We start from the raw sequence: 20,264 nt of genomic DNA on the forward strand, positions 1-20,264 counted from the left end.
TCTTCTCTTCTCAAGGCTAAACATGCCCAGTTCTTTCAGTCTCTCTTCATAGGGCTTTATTTCCAGTCCCCTGATCATCTTTGTTGCCCTCCTCTGAACCCTCTCCAGTTTGTCTGCATCCTTCTTAAAGTGTGGTGCCCAGAACTGGACACAGTACTCCAGATGAGGCCTAACCAGTGCTGAGTAGGGGAACTAGTACTTCCCGGGATTTGGAAGCGATGCTTCTATGAATGCAGCCCAAAATAGCATTTGCCTTTTTTGCAGCCACATCACATTGTTGGCTCATATTCAGCTTGTGATCAACAACAATTCCAAGATCCTTCTCGCTTGTAGTGTGGTTGAGCCACGTATCCCCCATCTTGTAACTGTGCATTTGGTTTCTTTTTCCTAGGTGCAGAACTTGGCATTTGTCCCTATTAAATGTCATTCTGTTGTTTTCTGCCCAGCGCTCCAGTCTATCCAGATCACTTTGAATTTTGTTTCTGTCTTCCAAAGTATTAGCTATCCCTCCCAATTTGGTGTCATCTGCAAATTTGATCAGCATTCCCTGCACCTCCTCCTCCAAGTCATTAATAAAAATGTTGAAGAGCACTGGGCCCAAAGTAGAAACTGAAAATGAAAAGTAGAACTGTAGATTTTTTATGGATCAAATATTATTATGTTCAGTTTTGAAAAATAGAAATCTGGTCATTCTTGCACTGCTTTTGGAATATGCAACTTAATGGAGGATAGTTTTATTGCATGATTCCAAATTCTATCAGCTTCTTCAGCAGATTTTCATTAGATACCATTAGATAATGCAAAAAAAGGAACCTATATTCTATTTTCTATCATTTATCCGTGAACACATATTTGTTGATGAATAAAGTAATTGTGCATTATGTAGAAGAATCCCTTGCACAGATTGTGTAAGGGTTAGATGTATGTATTGATACAAAATTTGAAATTTGGGGATTTAGATTTATCGTACAAGTAGTGTATGAGGCTGCCAATGGTAGCAATACTCCATATGTGATTATTTGATACACAAAGTTATTAATTTACCTTCAATATCATGTGGTTACTGCTGTAGGGTAACATTATATACTTGTACAATCAGATATTTCTCTCAGTAACAATATCTCTGTTTTCATAGGTTGCCTTTGATTCTGTTATCTTGCGGCTTACAAATATTACAGCAGGGACAACCCAAGCTGTGATAACTCGAAAAGGAGTATATGGCTCCATCACAGTCATCTGGAGTTCTGGATACCCACCTGGCCTTATTCCAGAGTTCCTTCACCCAGGCAATATTACACCAGCTTTTGGTGAGTACTGTCATTTTGCTCACCCTCGAGGGCAAGAAGCTCGATAAACATCTAGGGACAAAGGAGACTGTAGTAAGACTTTGCTCAAGGCCGAAGAGAATTGCCTCTCCATCAACTTTTTCCCTTCTTTTCATTTTGCCTCTTTATTTGGAAGGTTAGAGATTGCAATTTCCCCCACTTGAACACCCAGTGGTTAGATCCCTTCTTCTGATTTTTACCCTTGATCTGTCTGTCACATCCCTTTTTTAGCTTCCTTTTTCTCCTTAGCCAAGTAGAATTCTCTTTACCTTGCCTTAATTGATCAAGCCATCTTACAGCATGTCTGCACTATAGCTCATAATAAACGTAATTGGCTAGTTTGCCATACTGATGAGTACACCACTGAAAAATTTATCTGTTCATGAAGTGAAACAATCTTTCAATGAGTTGGTTGTGAGAGTGTGTTAAGTATCTTAAGAATTGTCTATAGGAGTTCTTGATGAAGATTATGTATGTATAGTTGAAATGGGAATATACCGGGGTTCCGTAGACTGATACGACTGATATGGTTGTTATGACATTGGTATGATTGTTTGTGTACCATCAAGTGCTTTCTTTATAAACATCATATAAAATTAATTGGTGTGATTATTTGTGTACTTTGTCAAGTGCTTTCTTTATAAACACTGTATAAAATTATCTTATTGGTCTAGTGCAGTTTTGTTAGGTCTCTTGCACCTTGTGTGTTCGTTTTGCACGATTATTTGGGGCCTTTCCTCTTAAGACACCTGTTGGATTGTAAGCAAACCTGCATGGAGAATTTCATGCTCAGTTGTTTTGTCCTCAGCACTGTTGTACTTTTCTTTCTTCTCATGGTTGGTAGGGTTCTTGCTGTTCCACTCCATCATAAATAATATTTTAAGAAAAGAAATAAAAGGCATATTTCTATTTCCGTCCTTGAAAGACGTCTGATAAAACCTGTATTGCTCTGTGGTCAAATGTTAAATGATTATTTCCGTTCACCAGTCTGAACAATCTATTGAACAATTCTCCGACAACTCTTTTTTTTTTTTCCAGGCACTGTTACTTTTTCCCATGGTGAACCAAGCAAAGCAATTTTATTGCAGCTTATTCCAAATCCAAGTAGTCCTGAGGCATTTGCTGTGCATTTATCAGCTGTGCATAGCAATGTATCAGGTGGGGCTCATCTGAGGTAAGAAAGCTATTGCTGAGTTGATTGTTGTTCAGCAGTTGGGTGCAAGCAGCAAAAACTTTGAACTCATTCTCAAAACTTTGTACACTTATACCCCCTTCCTCCTCCTCCAAGGGACTCTGAGTAGCTCACATTATTTCAAGGTAGTCTTCCAACCAGACAGCTTTACAGCACCATACCTGCTTAATTTCATCAAAAGCCATATAATTTGCCTTCAGACCACAAACACTCCCATATCTATCTCTGTCAATCTACTGATCTATCATCAGTATAGACCTGTTTAACCTGAGAGAAGTCTCAGATGAATCCAACACACAGCTGTTGTTGTTGTTTTACTGCACCCCAATTTTTAGTTGGTTCCTGATGTTAAAAATGATTTTCAGACAGTTGAAAGTGGTAGGACAGAGCATTTTTTTCCTGTGGTGTCTATACTTTTTTTTGCTTTGGTCTTTCCAAATGCAAATTTCACAGGTTTGTTTTTGTTTCAGGTCAGACTTCACTGTTGCAGAAATTGAGCCTATGGGAATCTTTCAATTTGCTCCTAGCTCAAGGAACATTTTAGTGAGGGAAAATGTACAAATGGTCAAATTCTATGTACAAAGACTTTTTGGTTACCAAAGCAACTTCACAAAAGTGTTCTATCAGACAATCGCAGGAAGTGCCAAACCACTAGAAGACTTTGAACCTGTTCATAATGGAGAGCTTGTTTTTGGGCTCCATCAGGTTGATGCTGCATTTGAAATCCTGATTACTGATGACAGTATTCCTGAAGAAGCTGAAATATTTTTTGTGAACTTAACATCTGTGGAAGTTCTAATTACCCAGCAATTTGACCCAGCCTGGAATCCACGTTTGAACCCAGAGTTTAGTGTTGCATCAGTTACCCTAATGGCCAGCGATATCCACCATGGAATCTTAAGTCTTGGACCAACTATTATTTACACTGAAGAGGACAACAGCAACAGCACACCCAACACAGTTCTGATTCATATCAGAAGGACTAAAGGGTTTGTGGGAAATATCTCAGTATCTGTCAAAACCTTTGGTGGAAAAAGTGCTCAGAGTGGAACAGGTGAATTACCCTTTGAGGTTGTGTCTGGGATGTCTAACCTAACCTGGGCAATTGAAGGGGCAGATTTTGAAGAGCAAGCTTCGTCTATGACACTGCTGGATGGGGAAAGAGGAAGCCAAGTGTCTGTCAGAATTCTTGATGATGATGAGCCTGAAGGACAAGAATTTTTTTATGTTGTCCTCTCTGACCCCCAAGGTGGAGCTCAGATTACAGAAGACGTGGATGAATATGGGTTTGCGGGTTTTGCCACGATAATTATCAAAGGTAAGAATGTTTTCACTGATTCAGTAAATAACTGAAATACTGTGAGGTAAGATTATTATTATGTTCAGCATTATCAATGTACATGGCTCTTTATAGGGACAACATAAGCTAAAAAGACAGGTCCCTACCTCAAGGAGCTTGCAATCTATCGTTCAACAGCGGGGAGACATACAGAGAAGAGAAAGAGAAGGATAATTCTGTTACTTTCTGTTCAATATAAGACTGTGTTTAACGGGACCCTCATCTTTCAAATACTTGTGACAAATAGAAAAGGGCACACCTCATACCCTACTTGTCCTTGACAATATTCTTCTTTTAAAAGCAAAAAAAAGGCAACTCATGTGCTTGCCTGATGGATATTGTTCATAATAATTTGGGGAGAGGGTTCACTATATAATTAATATCAGGTGTTTACTGAGAAGGTCACCCTTATCTGCCCAATTCTGTACATAAGATAACTCTTTTCATTGGGGCTTCCCACTCAGGAAAGCAAGAATAAACCAATATTTTCATCTGGAAAACCAGCAAGATCCAAGGGGTTGTTCCAGGTTGGATAACTCCTTAGAGAAAGAACATATTTTGCTTCTCCCCCGCCCCCCCCGCCCCCGTCAAGCCAAGCTAAATTCTCCCAAATATGCTGTTGGACTGAATCTTTCCTAGCTCATTTATCTAGCATCAGGCATGGAGTATTCCTTGGAGGTATCACATTTCTCTTGCCTGAGCAAGTACCCAGTGCTTACGATCATCTGAATTCTCCCTAAAAGATCACCAGTCCCCAAAGTTTAAAGAAGCATTACAATTTTGTTTTCTTTTCTGAAGGTCAGCAAGAAGGTAGCTTCTTTTCCACAAAGGTTGCTGGTGTTTTGTAAATTTGTATGCTAATGAAGTAAATTAGCCACAGCTCAAGTAGATCCTGGAATCAATTGCCATCTTCATCAAAGTGGTCATAGCCTTGCCATTTGGTGTGAGACCATACAGCACTTGCTGAAACAGCTAAAGTATCTTCAAAGATACTGATGAAGGAGGTCTTAAACTCTCCCTGAAGTCTTCTTATATTATTGATTCTTAATACTATCCCAGGGTGATATTTCCAATACAATAGCTTTTGAATGACATGTGGTTTAATAAGCAAATGCTATTTCACCTACAAATTCAGTGGGCCCATCATGACAAAAATATATGCTTCTTTTGTAATTTAAGAAACAAACCAGTTAAAAAAATCTTTTTTGTTTTTTTAATTCATTTTAATCCCAGTCATTTTAATCCCAGTGGTAGGGATTACTATAAAATATGTGCTTATTTCAGTTTCTCAGTCCATGCCATAATATCCTCTCAGTTTTTCATAAATATATCTGTTTAGGCATGAATTCTCGAGGAATTGTACAATGGAACACTAATTGGTAAACATCATTTGCTTCTTAATAACTCTGCATGATCCGTTTCTCATTCAGGAAATGATCTTCAGAATGGAATTCTGGGATTCAGTGGAGAGGCACAAAGTGGCCTTGTGCTTGACGAAGATTCAGAGAAGAGGAAGGTGCAGCTCACTGTCATTCGGCAATCAAACAGGTGCAGGCAACTGCTGGTAAAAAGTGCTGTCTCCACATTCAGTAATGTGCTGTGTTGAAATCAAGGATGCTGCTGTTAGCAGAAGAGGTTATCATGGAATTTTATCATAAATCTTTGACTTTTAGATGCTCTAATAGTTTACTGCAATCTGGCAAACTTGCCTCATAAATTTAGAATATGATTTAAGTCAGTCAGTCGAGCCAGTCTACCTGAACTGAAGAGGAATGAGAGGATTAAACACTCTATCAACCTAACTCATATACGTAATAGCCGAGATGTGAAATTAATTTTCTTGCCATTTGCACACACTTGTGATTTACTGCTTACTTCACTAAAAGATGCAATGGTCAGTTGAATAGGGTTGTAAGTTCAGACTTCACTTTATCTCAGGTTCAGTAGTAACCCACCTGTAAGTGGAAGTGGAGATCAAATCCATTACGCTGGTGAAGACAAAGGCAGTCCAATACTGGGCTGGGCCAGCCATATTGCTAAAGACTTTGTTTGAGCAGCCTTTCCTAAACACTGCTTATGGTCGAGGTTATGGATAGGCAACTTTTGGAGGTCTGGGAGCCATTTTTGACCCCCAGACCCCTGGAGCAGGTTGCGGTCTGTGGGGTGCCTGGGGGGAAAAAAACACTGAAATTGCCGTTTTGCCACCAAATTTGGCAGCAGGTTGTTCCATAGCACTACAGAGTGATACCATGGTTAAATTTAGCTTCTTTCCAAGCTAACTTTAACTCTTTTTGTGCTCTGTAGCAGCTACGGATGCCATTCCCCCTGCTCAAAGAGGAAAAAATATATTGGGGCAGTGGGACCACAACAGGGGCAGCAGGGGCCTCATGCAGCCTGTGGGCCATCGGATGTTCACCCATGGACTAGGTCCACACCTTTAAAAATCTTAGGTGTGCCATTTTAAAGAAGTTGGAAGTCTCTTCCTTAATTCTTGTTTTGAATGCTTGTATGCGTGTAGTCCAAGTCAAGCAGATGGTGGATGGATTCTTTGCTCCTCTACCTATTCCAGTGGCTGGCATTTGCGTTGATATGGTAACATAAAGTCAGTGTATGCTTTATATATCTTTAAGGACAGCCCCTAATGGGAGAGGTGTCTGTGGAGAGGTGGGCCCAGAAAGCCAAGGAGAGTTGTGGGAATAAGAAGGCCTGTGTGTGTGTGTGTGTGTGTGTGTGTGGTTTTCCAAAGACAGGCGTGAGAGAAGAATTAGGGGGAGAGAGAAGGAGGCCTAGTGTGTGGAACCAGGGAAGAACAAATAAAGTGTATCACTAGGCTGACCATATTTCCTTGAGACAAAAACAGGATATTGGGATGACAAAAACGGGATGGGGTTATGTAATATTCCGTATTCATGATAACAAAAGTTTTATTAGAGAAAGAATCTCTATGGGCAGAATGATGGTAGAAATAACAGTAAGACTCACCCTCCTGGCTCCCACATGCTGAATGGGGCTTAGCGGCCGCCTCTTGAATTCCCCGCCACTGCAGACAAGCAAGGGGGCAGCGTCTGATCATCGCTAGCTCAAGAAGCCTGGCCCTGACTGGATAAAGGAAATGGAACTTCCTCTTTCGTCACACTAGTAGTTTTACTGCACACATTGATTAGCATAGAGCCTTATGATAAACACATTCAGTGTTTTACAAAAAATTAAAAACGGGACAAAATTGACGTTTATATTAAAATGACGGGATGGTCGGGAAATATGAAAAAAATGGTACCGTCCCGTTTAAAACAGTACGTATGGACAGCCTATGTATCACTGTCTTCTCTGAAAAATAATTGCCTGGCTGAGCTGCTGAAGTAGGCCAAAGGAGCTACATAACACTGGTGGCAGAGTGTGGAATCAGAGCTTAGCAGGTAGTGGAGAAAATGGCTGATGAGAGCAGCAATGAGGAGAGTGGCACCCAGCAAGTAACCTTAGGAACCAAAGGAGGTAATACAAGGTGACTTGTTTTTATGCCTAAACCATTCTCAGGTTGAGGAACACCTTAGGAACACAACAGGTGCTTTATTTATTCTTCTCCTGGTTACACAAGCTTTTATTTATTTATTTGATTTATTTATTTGATTTATTAGCTGCCCATATGGCCAGCTACCTGGCCACTCTAGGCTTCTCTCCCTAATTCTTCTCTCAGGCCTCTCTTTGGAAAACTCCACCCACACACACACAGGATTTCTTATTCCCAGAACTCTCCTTTGCCTTCTGGGCCCACCTCTCTACAGACACCTCTCCCACAAGGGGCTGTCCTTAAAGATACATAAAGTATACACTGACTTAATATTATAATATCTGTGAAATTGTCATAGAGCTTTTGGTGGCACTACCTCTCTCATATATGTTCTAACTGGTTTCTTTAAGGCACTTCTTTAAGGCATATCAGAGCACCTTTAGGAAATAATACCATTAAAAGCATTTCCTTCTCTTTCTTTAATGCATTGTGCTTTGCAGTGGTAAATTTGGGATGCAAAAGAAAAAAATGCATACGTGAGGATATAGGCTTTCCTAATGGCTGCTTCCATCAATGCATGTATTCTGGTTTGCTTTGTTGACAGGGCTTTTGAAGATGTGAGCATCTCTTGGCGTGTGACCTTTAACAGAACATCTGTTGTCCTGCAAAAGAATGGTACAAATCTGGCAGATGAACTGATGACTGTCATAGGGGTTGCCACTTGTAATGCTGGTCAAACAGAATGCATTGTTTCTATTGAGATCAAGCCGGATGATGTGAGTACTTATGATAAATTAGTCAACTAGAGGGACATTTTTTAAAAAACTGAAGTTTGCCCCAGGGCACAGAAAGAAATCGTAGGGTGCAGTGAGAGTGAGCAGAAGCTGGGGGAAATAGGTGCTTCCCTGCTGAGATTATCATACTGGGCTATTGGCTCTGAAGGAGCATCAGCCTTCATACCTAGAAACGAGCCCTATATGCTGAGTCTCCTCCTCCTTCATGCTTTCTGTATAGTCATAATTATGGAGTCATATACCTTTGCAGAGCTAGCTTTGGAAAATTCTAGCGCTTTAGCCATTGAACTAGTACTTCCTCCCTCCCTAAAAGGGAGATCCTGGCCAGCATGCATGCCCCATGGGATGGGGTAAATGCCTTTCTAGTCAGTCCTGTTCTGTCATGCTTGTAGCAGCTTCTAAGAATGCTGTTATATCAGAAAAGGTTATCTCTGCTTTTGAAATCAGCACCCCTGAGTGGGATTTGACCCTCCAAGCTGGCTGCCTGTACAGCTTCTACAGGTTCAGTATCATACTTCTAAATCGGCCGTAAGAAGCTCAAAGGCTTCCAAGAATTGAGAGGCATGGCAAGAAGAAAAAGAAGAAATGTCCACACAACTCCTTCAGTTCCTTGGATGTCTAGGTTGGTGATACATGGGTTGGCTCTGCCTTCACCCACCATTACTCAGGTTCCTATTATGTGCATTTCAAATAGGAAAATTGCACATCTACATGCACATTTTTCAAAAATGTGCACTCCCCCCCTTGACTAAAGCGTGCAAGTACGTACATATCTTTTGAGAAAATGTGCATTTTAAAGTGCACATTTGTCGAAACAAATACACATTTTGTAATGCAATTGTGAGTTCAATAATCTGCAAGCTTTTTTTCTGAAAAATGTGCTCCCATTCACATTCAGGGTTTTGAATGGAGCAGGTTCTGATGATTTCTGAACAGAAACGAAATTCTCATACATCCCTATCTAAAACAATGAGGGAATTGCTATTTATACTTTGAAGTCAAGGCTGAAAGAACATAAAAGCAGTATTTGTTATGATTATTTCAAAGGAGGAGCTCAGTTACCTGGTATGTGTTCCAAGCATCAGGATGATAACCATAAAGATTCTCATGCAAGTATGTTATGTGCATGGCTACCTTAGATGAGGGAAGAGTAGGACATCCTGGGAATAGCCACTCAGATTCCAAAGAGCTAGTGTATCCAGGATGACTAACATATTCACACAAATTGCTTTCAATAATAGTGAATGACAAGAATCCTTGTGGAGATGGTCCCTTGATTTGAAAAAGCATGTTGTGCAAATATAGGCCCTAATATAGCAAAACACTATTCAAAAGTATATTTTATGACATACCCCTTTTGCATCAATAGGTGCAGTGCTTTAAATATCCTTTTTTATTATCAGGTACCTGAATATGAGACCTATTTTTTTGTGGAGCTGTATGAAGTGAGTGCAGGAGCGGCATTAAACAATAGCGCCAGATTTGCCTACATAATAGTCCCAGAAAGTGACTCTCCTCGTGGTCTAATCTACTTTGCTGTGGGGTCTCGTCTAGCTGTGGCCCAGAAGAAGACAACTTTAATTAGTCTCCAGGTGGTTGGAGATTCTAGCACAGCCCTCACTATCTCAGTTGACTACAGGACTCAGGTAGGACTGACGCATGAATGCATAGACTAGCACGGCTTCATTTTCTTCCCTAACCAAAAGAAAACGTTTGTGTTTTCTTGTTTGTGGAAGATCTGTAATCTAAGTCACAGCAGTACTCTGAAACAGCATGGAGACTTTTTTTCTTCCTCATTGTTGGATTGATCTCTCTCCTCTGAAGTCTTCAAAATGTGTTCTTGTGTAGTACCATGCCCACTGAATGTCAGAATTTGTCTCAAGTTCACCTCTTTTATTCACTCATAGGAATAATTAGTATCCATTTCAGAGGGTACAGAAGTAGCTGAGCCATAGGTTTCAACACGCACCACTAACACAGCAACTCTTGTGAGAGTAGGCGTGGTGTCGTTGATGAAGTATTGGATTTGGACTTGGGAGACTTGGGTTCAAATCCCTGCTCAGCAATGGAGCTCATGTAGGTGACTGTAGAGCAGTTAGTATCTCACAGCTTAACTATCTAACCCAGGGATGGGTAACTTGTGGCCTTACAGATATTTTGGCCTGCAGCCTATCAGCTCTAGCTAGTGTAGCCAGTGATGGGTTATGATGGGAGTTGCAGGCTAAAACACCTGGGAGGACACAGTTGCCCGCACCTGGTCTATCCTTAGATGATTGTTCTGAGGATGAGATATGGGAGAACAATAGGAAACCGAAACTTAATTAACAATTAGAAATAAACTAAAAGAAATATCAAAACCAAAATGTTACCTCCTGCACACTGCTAATCCTTACCTGCAGAGGTCAAGAGGCAGCACTGAAGGTAGAGGGTGACTGGCTACCATTGTGCAGGTGCACAGCTACTGAATAGCCACAAGCAATCTTTAGAGGTACTGGGTGTTGAAGTCAGCAGACAAGCTGGTAGCCAAATACTATAGCAATTGCAGGCCCACATGGTACTGGCCCGTTCTTCTATGGCCTCCTGTGCTGTCTCTTGACTTCCACAGGCAAGGAAATGGAGAGTGCCAACTCAAGACATTTTGCTGCCAGAAGCGGAGTCCAGTAGTGTCCTACTCTTGGTAGGCCCAACACTTGTTGCACCCTTTAGACAACAATTCTGTCTTTCGTCTATTCCCACGTCAGGGTGTTGCCTGAGGCAGTCCACTTTGCTGCTGGGGTCTCCAACATGGTGCCTGCTGGCATCAATGTGCCCGCAGACACCTCTCTTCGTGCCCACCAGGCTCCCTCCCCCTCCTGATTTTTTTTATTTTATTATTTTTTATTTTTTTTAATATATATATATATATATATATATATATATATATATTTTAAAGGTATACATATATATATTTTAAAGATATACATACACACACACACACACACATATATATATAAAACCTGGGATGTTAGCATACTGCAAAATGTTGCCCTCCAGCACCACCTTTCTTTCCAAGAATGCCTCTGTGCCCCATGTGCGTAGGGATGTGCGGACTGTGCAAAAATCCATTATGTCTGTGTTTCACGGATTGTCAGGTGTCTTTCATTCCATCATCCATCCATCAGCAGAATCAGATTTTTCCTGAATTTGCGCAAATGCACAATTGCGCAATTTTGCATGCGCAAAAATACGCAAATTCCCCCCAGATTCGCATGTCCACACTTTAGCCTATGTGAGGAAATGCATATTTTTGGCCTTTTTTAAAAAATGCCTCTTTTTCTATGACAAAATTTGTGTGAAATTTGGGAAAGTTAGAAAATCATTCTACAAGTCTGCGGAATCCAGTTGACAGGGGGAAAAGCTAGTCCGCTGCAGAATTCATGGGTTGGATTCATAAAAATCTAAACTTATTTGGTTTCGTAGCGGATTTCTCCAACAGCCCTACATGTGGGCCCCAGAGGTATTCTTAGAATACAAAATGGTAGGTTGCTGCAGCTAGGAATGCTGGAGAAATTTGAGACAGACTAAAATGACCTTGGATTTCTAAGAATCTGACCTGTGGAATCCACTGTGGAGCAACCCCCTTAGGCCTCATGGAGTCTTCAGATTTTTTTTTTTTAACTTTCCTGAAATTTACACATATTTATTCATAGGAAAATACACATGTTTCTGCTGAGGAAAAGTTGAATGGATTGGGAGACAATACGCTAAATGTTACGTACTAAGGTTAATTATGTAAATTGTTATGAAACCTCTTACGTAATTATTTGCGTATTTTTCCACATGACGAAAAAAGTTCGCATCTGTCTGTGAGCGGATGACAGAACAAAAAGGGCCTGACAATCGGTGAAGCACAGACGGAGTGGATTTTACAATCTGTACATCCCTAGCTGCAGCCCAGAACTTTGTTTTGAAGTATGCCCAACCACCCCCCCAAAAAGAAAAGGTAAGCTGGAGGTGATAGGAAGCATCCTGGGGCCTGGACGGGGTGGCAGGAAGCATCCTGTGTGAGGTATGTGTGAGTGTATTAGCTGTTTTGTTTTGTTCTGGTGTGGTGTGTGCTTTGCCTGGTTTGTGTATGAGAGGTGTGTGTTTGTGTGTTCTTCTCTGAGCATCATCAGTTTGCCTTCTGTGAAATGCATATTTTGTTGAACTTTGTTAGGCCAAATATGGGATTTGGCATTTGAGGCTCAGACCCCCACCTCTGCCTTCTTTGCAATTTCTTTTGCAAATTGTTTGTCTTTCAGCCTCACCAATCCGCCTTCTGAGAAAGGGTGTTCAAGCTGAAAACAGTGGTTTCAGAAGAGTGGTTTTGTGTTTTGGAGTTCAGGCCCCATGTGTCTTGTTCTTGGGCAAGTTGCTTTTCTTTTAGTCTCACCAGTTTGCCTTCTGGCAGCCATTTTATAAATGGGCAAGCCTGCCCCATGGCAGCCATTTTGTGAGAGCACCCATGACACTGTCTCAACATTTCAAGTGTGCCCACTGACCGAAAAAGTTTGGGGACCACTGCCTCACAGCATGGCAGGTTTGAAACTGGAAGTGAGGCTCCCTCCACCTTGGTCACTGCTCAGTGGGAGCCCTACTTCCTGCCCACCTCACCAACCACAGTGGCCATTTTAAAGGCATACAGATTATCTAACTTGTTGATATTAGTACCCAATGCTACTGTTAACCAGAGTAAACAATTCTGGGCTTGATAGACTGGGACCCATGACATAGTGTGCTTGTTCAGTATTCCAGCCAGCCTGTTATGCCCTTTCCCTTGATATACTACCTTCCTTTCCATTCCACACTCAGATGCTTATTCTGTAGCCACTGAGCATGCTCAGTTTAGGCTGATTTTTGTGTATGTGTGTCTGGGAGTTCCCTAAAGTTTTAATACTTCTGCAAACCTTGGGGTTCCCCTGAGGATGCAGATACCCCTCTCTTGTTTCTCAGTAGCCCTGTTTTGGCTACATAGGCACCATAACTCAGCACCTGAGTTTGTTATCAGTATATACAAATGAAACTCGCACCAAAACATGTCAGTGCGAAATGCTTCTCTTCCAGCCATGTCCTTTTCCTAAATATTCCATTCAATTATCCCTCCCCTCTGTTTTCAATTCGCCCTCTCCCCCACACACCCAGCATTCTGTAGGTACTGAGCATTTTCAGTTCTCATTGGGTTGTTATTAGGGTTTCCCTCCTTTAGGGTTTTCTTGGTACTTCTGCAAATGTTGGGGTTGATATCTCCCACTTGTGAGTGGATAGTGCCATTTTGGCTACAGAATGATTGGAACTTGGAGAATGAGTTCACTACTAGTATATAGGATGATGGTCTAACTCAGTTTATTTTATTTTATTTATTATTAAATTTATTAATCGCCCATCTGGCTGGTCACCCAGCCACTCTGGGCGATGTACAACATACAATAAAACAGTTTAAAACAATAAAATTCTACAATAAAAGCATTTTCTAAAATACCCTAACCCACCCCAAATGCCTGCCTGAACAACCACGTTTTTAATGCACGACGGAAGCTCATTAAAGAGGGGGCATGACGGAGTTCCCCAGGGAGGGAGTTCCAAAGAGTGGGGGCCACCACAGAAAAGGCCCTCTCCCTCGTCCCCACCAGTCTAGCTGTCCTGGCTGATGGGACAGAGAGAAGGCCATCCGAGGCTGATCTTGTTAAGCGGCCTGTCTGGTGCTGCTGGAGACGCTCCTTAAGATAGGCTGGGCCGGAACCATATAGGGTTTTAAAGGTCAAAACCAACACCTTGAATTTGGCCTGGAAAACAACTGGTAACTCAGTCTAACATAGCTTCAAATGTTCTACTTTATTTGCTAAACTTCCTTGAATTATTTTCTCATATTTGTTCATGACAAAAAAAATCTCCATTTGTGCGTGTTTTTGGTGATATTAGAATGCACAACTGTGTGTGTGTGTGTGTGTGTTCCTGCAAAACATAGCAGCATAAGGTTTTCACATTCTTGTTAAGGAAACAGGCATCATGACAATATCATGACACTAATAATCAAATATGGAAACTGCAGGTAGGCGATCACTTGTCTGTTTTAGCTCATATACGCCATAGTCTCTGTGGTCTTAAGCATGCATGGCAGAGTGCCAAAGCATGAAGGAGGAAGTCAAGGGGGAGGCAGGAAAAATTAGGAATTAACGCTGAGATCCTTATCCCATTCCCAGAGTTTACATATTTCCTTTCTGTGAAAATATTTTTAGGTTTCTGTTGTGTGTGTTTTTAATCACTCCCTACTTCCTTCAGTCTTATTGGTTTTGCCGAGTCATTTGGAAGGGAAAAATAAACTGTTCTTTCTGCCAGTAATTGAGAAAGGCAATGACTTTGTACTCTAACATGTCAGTTCATTTACTTAGCAAAGAATAGGCCGTTCTTCTGAAACTGGTTTAGACTGACTTCTGTCTGGCATGGTTGAACTAATATAGTTTCTAGTTGACCAGCAAATGTATTTCATTAATCTGCACTTACAGCAGTGGTAATTGTTGCTCCAAGTATGTTTGTTTCACCCCTAATCCATGCTCATTAATCTACTCTCACAAATCCCTGTTTAACACATGTTCTCCTCTTGACAGACAGTAGCACCATATCGTAGACACAGGTCACACAATCCAGAGACATTTAGAGCCCAGCCTCACACACATATAGACAAGCGACTGCAGCCCTTTGCTAGGAGCCTCTCCCCACAAACCTTTTCCAGCATCATGCTTGAGCAGTGTAGTAGTGTCAAGGTTCCACTTATGACCTGGACCCCCTGAGCAACTCCTTAAGGATCTCTTGCCTCCTTAAGAGTCCCACCTTCCTTCTTTTAAACTTCCCCTTCTCAGTAATGTAAAGAGCCAGTGTGCTGTAGTGGTGAGAGTGTTGGACTGGGAGCCGGGAGATCCGGGTTCTAGTCCCCACTTGGCCATAGCAGCTCACTGGGTGACTTTGGGCCAGTCACAGACTCTCAGCCCAACCTCCCTCGCAGAGTTGTTGCTGTGAGGATAAAATGGTGAGGAGGAGGATAATGTAAGCTGCTTTGGGTTTCTTGAAAGTGGAAAAAAGGCAGGATATAAATGCAATAAGTAAGTAAGTAAGTAAAGAAAGAAAGAAAGAAAGAAAGAAAGAAAGAAAGAAAGAAAGAAAGGGGTTTAGGCTGTAGACGTGGGGTGACTGACACTCTACACACAGGCTATAACCACAACAGTTTACTGGTAAATTTAAAGCTAGCAAATCACAACTAAAGGTATATACACGATAGAGCAGAGTGATACAAAAGGCATTAAAAGAAAATAAGAGTTTCAACATGCAAGTTCTTTTACCCTAGCTGTCCTTAGACTTTTCTAGGCTGCTTATTCCTGCTCATTTTTCAGACTCTGCTCTTACTTCAGGCTCTGGCTGTCTCTGCTCTTGCTCTGGCTGCAGCCTGGTCTTTCTGATTCTTACTGACTTTCTCCCTCACTGAATATACCCTCAAAACCAAAAGTACTGCCTCAACCTGAAGAAATGAAACTTAAGTGGAGAAATGAAACGGACACCCAACTGGACAAATGAAACTACTCCTCTCAGGGTTACCCCCTCCCAACAGAAAACTCCAGGCCTCTAAGCCTGACCATTTTTTCTTTGCCTCTATAGGCCTCAAACCTTCTTCACGAGTAGTCACATTCTTCTTGATTGCCAACCGCTGGACGAGGCAAGGCCTTCTGTATTTTCACTGCACATGCACAAGGAAGCTTTTCACTTCTCTTCAGTAGGTCATTAGATGAACGTGGCAGTGCCGGTGCCCCACTGCACATGTCCTGGTGGTGGCAGAAGCAACTATGTAGAGATAATTCTGGATCCTATTTTATAAGGATTTCTCCAAAGCTATTACAGTTGCCTTTGCACAGCTGCATCCAGCCAGCCATGCCTGGCACCAACACGCGGCATCCACAGGCTAGTGCTAGGGTTGCAGTAGGTCCCACCGTCACTGAAGCTGTTGTTGTTGCTTGGCTGACCGGCCAACCTGCCTGACCATGTAGGTAGAGAGGGGGTGCAGCCCAGTAGTGGTTCTGAGTAGAATGCTGGGTCCACAGCACCATCTTAGTTATTCCACAACTCTGTTTGTATGGGGCAGGTACTCTGGTCAGCACTCAACAACTGATAATCTTCTGAGGATACAGGGCACTGCTTGGAGGCTCCTCAGACAGTTGGTTGGGTGGCAACTGAAGGCACCTTCCCAGGGTCCCCCCAAAGCTGTAGCTTGTCCTGCAGACTCCTTATGTTCTATGTACCCACTTTATCCAGGGGATCCATCTCATCTACTCCTTCTCACCCATTAATCTCATTCACTTAAGAAGCTGGGCAATAAGTTGCCCCCAGGCTTTCCTAATCTGATCAATCTGAGTTCTAGTGCACACAGTTTGAGAGTTAATGGTTCCTGAGGTTAGAATATGAAAAGCTTGTGAAGTCTGACAAAACATTTTTGATGGATAGATTCTGTATATTCCCCATACTTAAAAATCATCCATCCAGATGGTCATAAATGAGGTACTGTGGCGGCAACTGAGGAGAGTCCCTTCTTGGTGGTTGTGCCCCTTCAATGGAAAGCTCTCCCCAGGGAGGCAGACCTCGGTTCTATCTTGTCATCCTTTTGGTGACTACATATTCAAAGATCTTTTTGTGTTCCCAGCCATTTAAGAACCTTTAATCCCCAGTGGATTGGGTTTTTTGCCTTTCTGACCTCTTGTTTTTCATTTTTGTCTGTGATATTGTTCTGATATTGTATTTATTATGTTTTTATTGATAATTGTTATTTGAAACCACAATAAAAGCCTATTAAGCTTGGAACGTTTACAAATGTAATTTTAAATATATGCAATTTGAAACAAATCTGTATTTGCTTGCTATTATTCAGTCCTTACCTAAAGCTTTGCTTCTTAATTTCCAGGAGCTGATGAGTCCTGAAGCTCTTGGCCGGATAATCATATCACCAGCCATTTCTGGGCAAGATTTTACCACATCTGAGGGGACATTGTCCTTTGAACCTGGGCAGAGAAATGCTGTTCTGGATATAACACTCACTCCCAAGACCAGTTCCTTAAATCCATTTCCTAAACGCTTCCAGGTTGTGCTGTTCAACCCTACTGGAGGTGCCAGAGTCGATGACATGTATGCTATTGCCAACATCACCGTAGTCTCCGATTCAAACTCCCAAGCAGTCTGGGGTCTGGCTGATCAGTTGTACCAACCCCTTGATGACACTATTTTGAACAGGGTCCTCCAATATTTAAACATTGAAGTAGTCATGGAAAGTACGGAAGAGCAGCTTGCTGCTGTGATGCACATTGTAGATAAGGTACATATCTGGTTGTTTCCTCTGCAGTGATTAATGACTCCCTAGAATTAAATGTGGGATGCAGTCAGTCTTTGGGGGATGTGAATAGATCAGAACGATCAACAGCAGCCATGACCCTGTGACAAAAATATTGTTTTGATTCTAAAAATAGAACTAACTGGATCTTTAGTAGAGAGATCATGTTAGCAAAGTATTTGCCAGCCTGTTCCTTACACGAAGGCCATTGGTTCAAATACCCAACTAAAGATGCAATCTTATGCATGTTTAGACAGAAAAAAAGGCTTACAACTCCTAGCATGCCCCAGCAAGCATGGCTGGCTGGGGCATGGTGGGAGTTGTAGGCCTTTTTTCTGTCTAAATATGCATGGGATTGCACCCTTAGATGGTGGGTTGGAATGGGCAGATGATATACTGGGGGAGTGTCAGGGCTCAAGCCCACAGTGGGGCTTGAACTGGCAATCTGAGTTATGTCAGGCAAACATTAATCTGTTTACCGCTAGGGATGGGCACACTCACCATGGTCTGGGTTGTGCGCCACTTTCCAGACCCCCACTGCCTGCCCATCCCTGCTCTCCATGTGCAGCAAGTCACCGAGTGGTCTGTGAGCACATGGTGTGTGGCTGCCTGGTCCCTCATCGAGCTGCCATTTTGTGTAAAAATGGTGGCTTGGCCTTTTTCGTAAAGGCCAATTTTATGCAAATGGCGGCGTTAAGCGGCCATTTATGCAAGGTTACAGGTGTAAATGGCCATTTTGTGGCTCAGCTCGGGATCAAGATCCTCATGCTTGCCCAACTCGATGTGTGTCAAGTTAGCAAGCCCAGGGCTCTCCGGACTAGCATTTGCGGGGCTGAGCTGGCGATTTCTTATCAGGCCTCAAGGCCCAGCTGGACACCCGCAACATTCCTATTTATCAGCAGACCATTTTGTTTATCAAGAATTAAAATGTAAAGAAATGGCTGTTGTACAGACTAAAAATTGGGGAACAGTAATTATTGTATTTTTTCATATATGGGGAGAGATTTTTTATTTTGGAGGTTATCTTGTTCTGGGACCTTTGCTCATATCTGATAATTAAAGAATACAGTTCTCCATCTCCTAATCATAAGTATAATGACTAGCTTCTTCAGTCACAGAACAAGATATCAAAATAATTTCCAGAATGACACATCCAGAGACAACCCAATGCATTTGGTTCCTAGGGCAGAAAATCCTAATGGCATCCCTCACAGTTGGAAAAATATAAATACATATAGATACATAGGTGTATGTGTGTGTGTGTAGGGAGAAAGAGGTGTTATTTCCATATTGCTTCTTTTCTTAGAAATGGACAGCATTCATTTCGTTTTTAGAGAGAATCCAGACTATTGTTAGCAAACAGTTGCATTGCATTGTTTTCTGCATTGTTCTCCCATCTTTTTTCAGGCTAGATTTAAGGCTGTCCAGTGTCAACTGGTAAAGTGTTGTGAGACTTCTTGGGGTTTCTGCCCCTTCAGTTTCCAGATGGGTAACCAGGTTAAGCTGTTGCAGCCAAAAAAAACAGTCTCTGTGGCACTTTAAAGACCAACAAATTTATTATGGCATAAGCTTTTATGGACTAGGGCCCACTTCATGCATCTGATATTACTGATCCGTGGAGCATTAGTGCATGACCTTTATGTGGGATAAAACTTCAGCTGAAAGCAGTGGGATTTACCCCCAATTAATATCTTTAGGAGATTTACTTTGTCTTGGAAAATCTTTATCATCATCAAATAGTTTCACTATGAAAGAATGGCACGATTGCTACTTGTGTGCACTCGATAATTTTACTCTCTGTCCAACCTTTTGCTCCTCAAGGTAATATCTGAAGGGCAAAAACAGGCACTCACTGATAAAAACCGAAGTCTTCTGTATGAGATCCTCTGTGCGCTTGCTAACCCCAAACGCAAGGATACTCGGGGCTATAGCTTCCTTGCTGATGTTACTGAGAAATTTGCTTTTTCTCTCCCTGTTGGGATAATGTGTGGATCACAGGGTGAAAGGTAAGAGTCTTTGCACAGATAGAATGTGACAGGAATCCTGACATTGAAGTGAATGTTGAAGTCTGCGATGCATACTCTGTCTATGCATCACAGCCCTGTGGATCTGCAGATGTTACTGTGCAAAATGATTATAGTAAACCCTTTAAAACTCTGGCATTCTATGAAATGAACACCTCAACACTTGAGAAAATAATTTTATTTGAACGGATTGATATGAGGCCTACAAAAATGCATATCTGGGATGCTGGGATCCTCTTTCTATTACATGTCAAAACCTTTCCTGCAATGCCTGAAGACATAATAGTAATTACTAATAAATTAAGCATGATATACATTATTCATATCATTATTAATCATAGAGCCAATAAAGGCATTAAGCCAGTGATGAGTACCTGTTACACATGTTTCTGTTCAGTTAGTGAGTGACTTTTCCACTTCTTGAGCCTAAAAAAAAAGATATCGTAGAGCTGGAAAAAGTGCAGAAAAGGGCAACAAAAATGGTCAAGGGGCTGGAGCATCTCTCCTATGAGAGAAGGTTACAACAGCTGGGATTGTTTAGCTTGGAAAAAGGAGGGTAAGGGGAGACAAGGAGGGTAAGGGGAGACATGATAGAGGTGTACAAAATTATGTGTGGTGTGGAGAATGTGGATAGGAAGACATTTTTCTCCCTCTCAAAATACTAGAGCCTTATGGGGTCATCCTATGAAGCCGATTG

General features: G+C 41.7%; 1 protein-coding gene across 1 annotated transcript in view; it reads left to right on the forward strand.

Moving 5' to 3' along the window:
• The window catches only part of ADGRV1 (adhesion G protein-coupled receptor V1), a 391,637-nt gene that overhangs the window by 185,469 nt on the left and 185,904 nt on the right, over window positions 1-20,264 (forward strand). The window contains exons 72-79 of the mRNA XM_084833645.1: window positions 1,136-1,307; window positions 2,364-2,499; window positions 2,988-3,835; window positions 5,287-5,404; window positions 7,969-8,140; window positions 9,562-9,804; window positions 17,121-17,528; window positions 19,365-19,549. Of these exons, the coding sequence (XP_084689771.1) occupies window positions 1,136-1,307; window positions 2,364-2,499; window positions 2,988-3,835; window positions 5,287-5,404; window positions 7,969-8,140; window positions 9,562-9,804; window positions 17,121-17,528; window positions 19,365-19,549 (2,282 nt within the window). The remainder of the gene's footprint in view (window positions 1-1,135; window positions 1,308-2,363; window positions 2,500-2,987; window positions 3,836-5,286; window positions 5,405-7,968; window positions 8,141-9,561; window positions 9,805-17,120; window positions 17,529-19,364; window positions 19,550-20,264) is intronic.

The sequence above is a fragment of the Heloderma suspectum genome, chromosome 2 (assembly GCF_057233095.1).
Source record: "Heloderma suspectum isolate Gila_16-S chromosome 2, 16-S_ref, whole genome shotgun sequence".
Lineage (NCBI taxonomy): Eukaryota > Metazoa > Chordata > Lepidosauria > Squamata > Helodermatidae > Heloderma > Heloderma suspectum.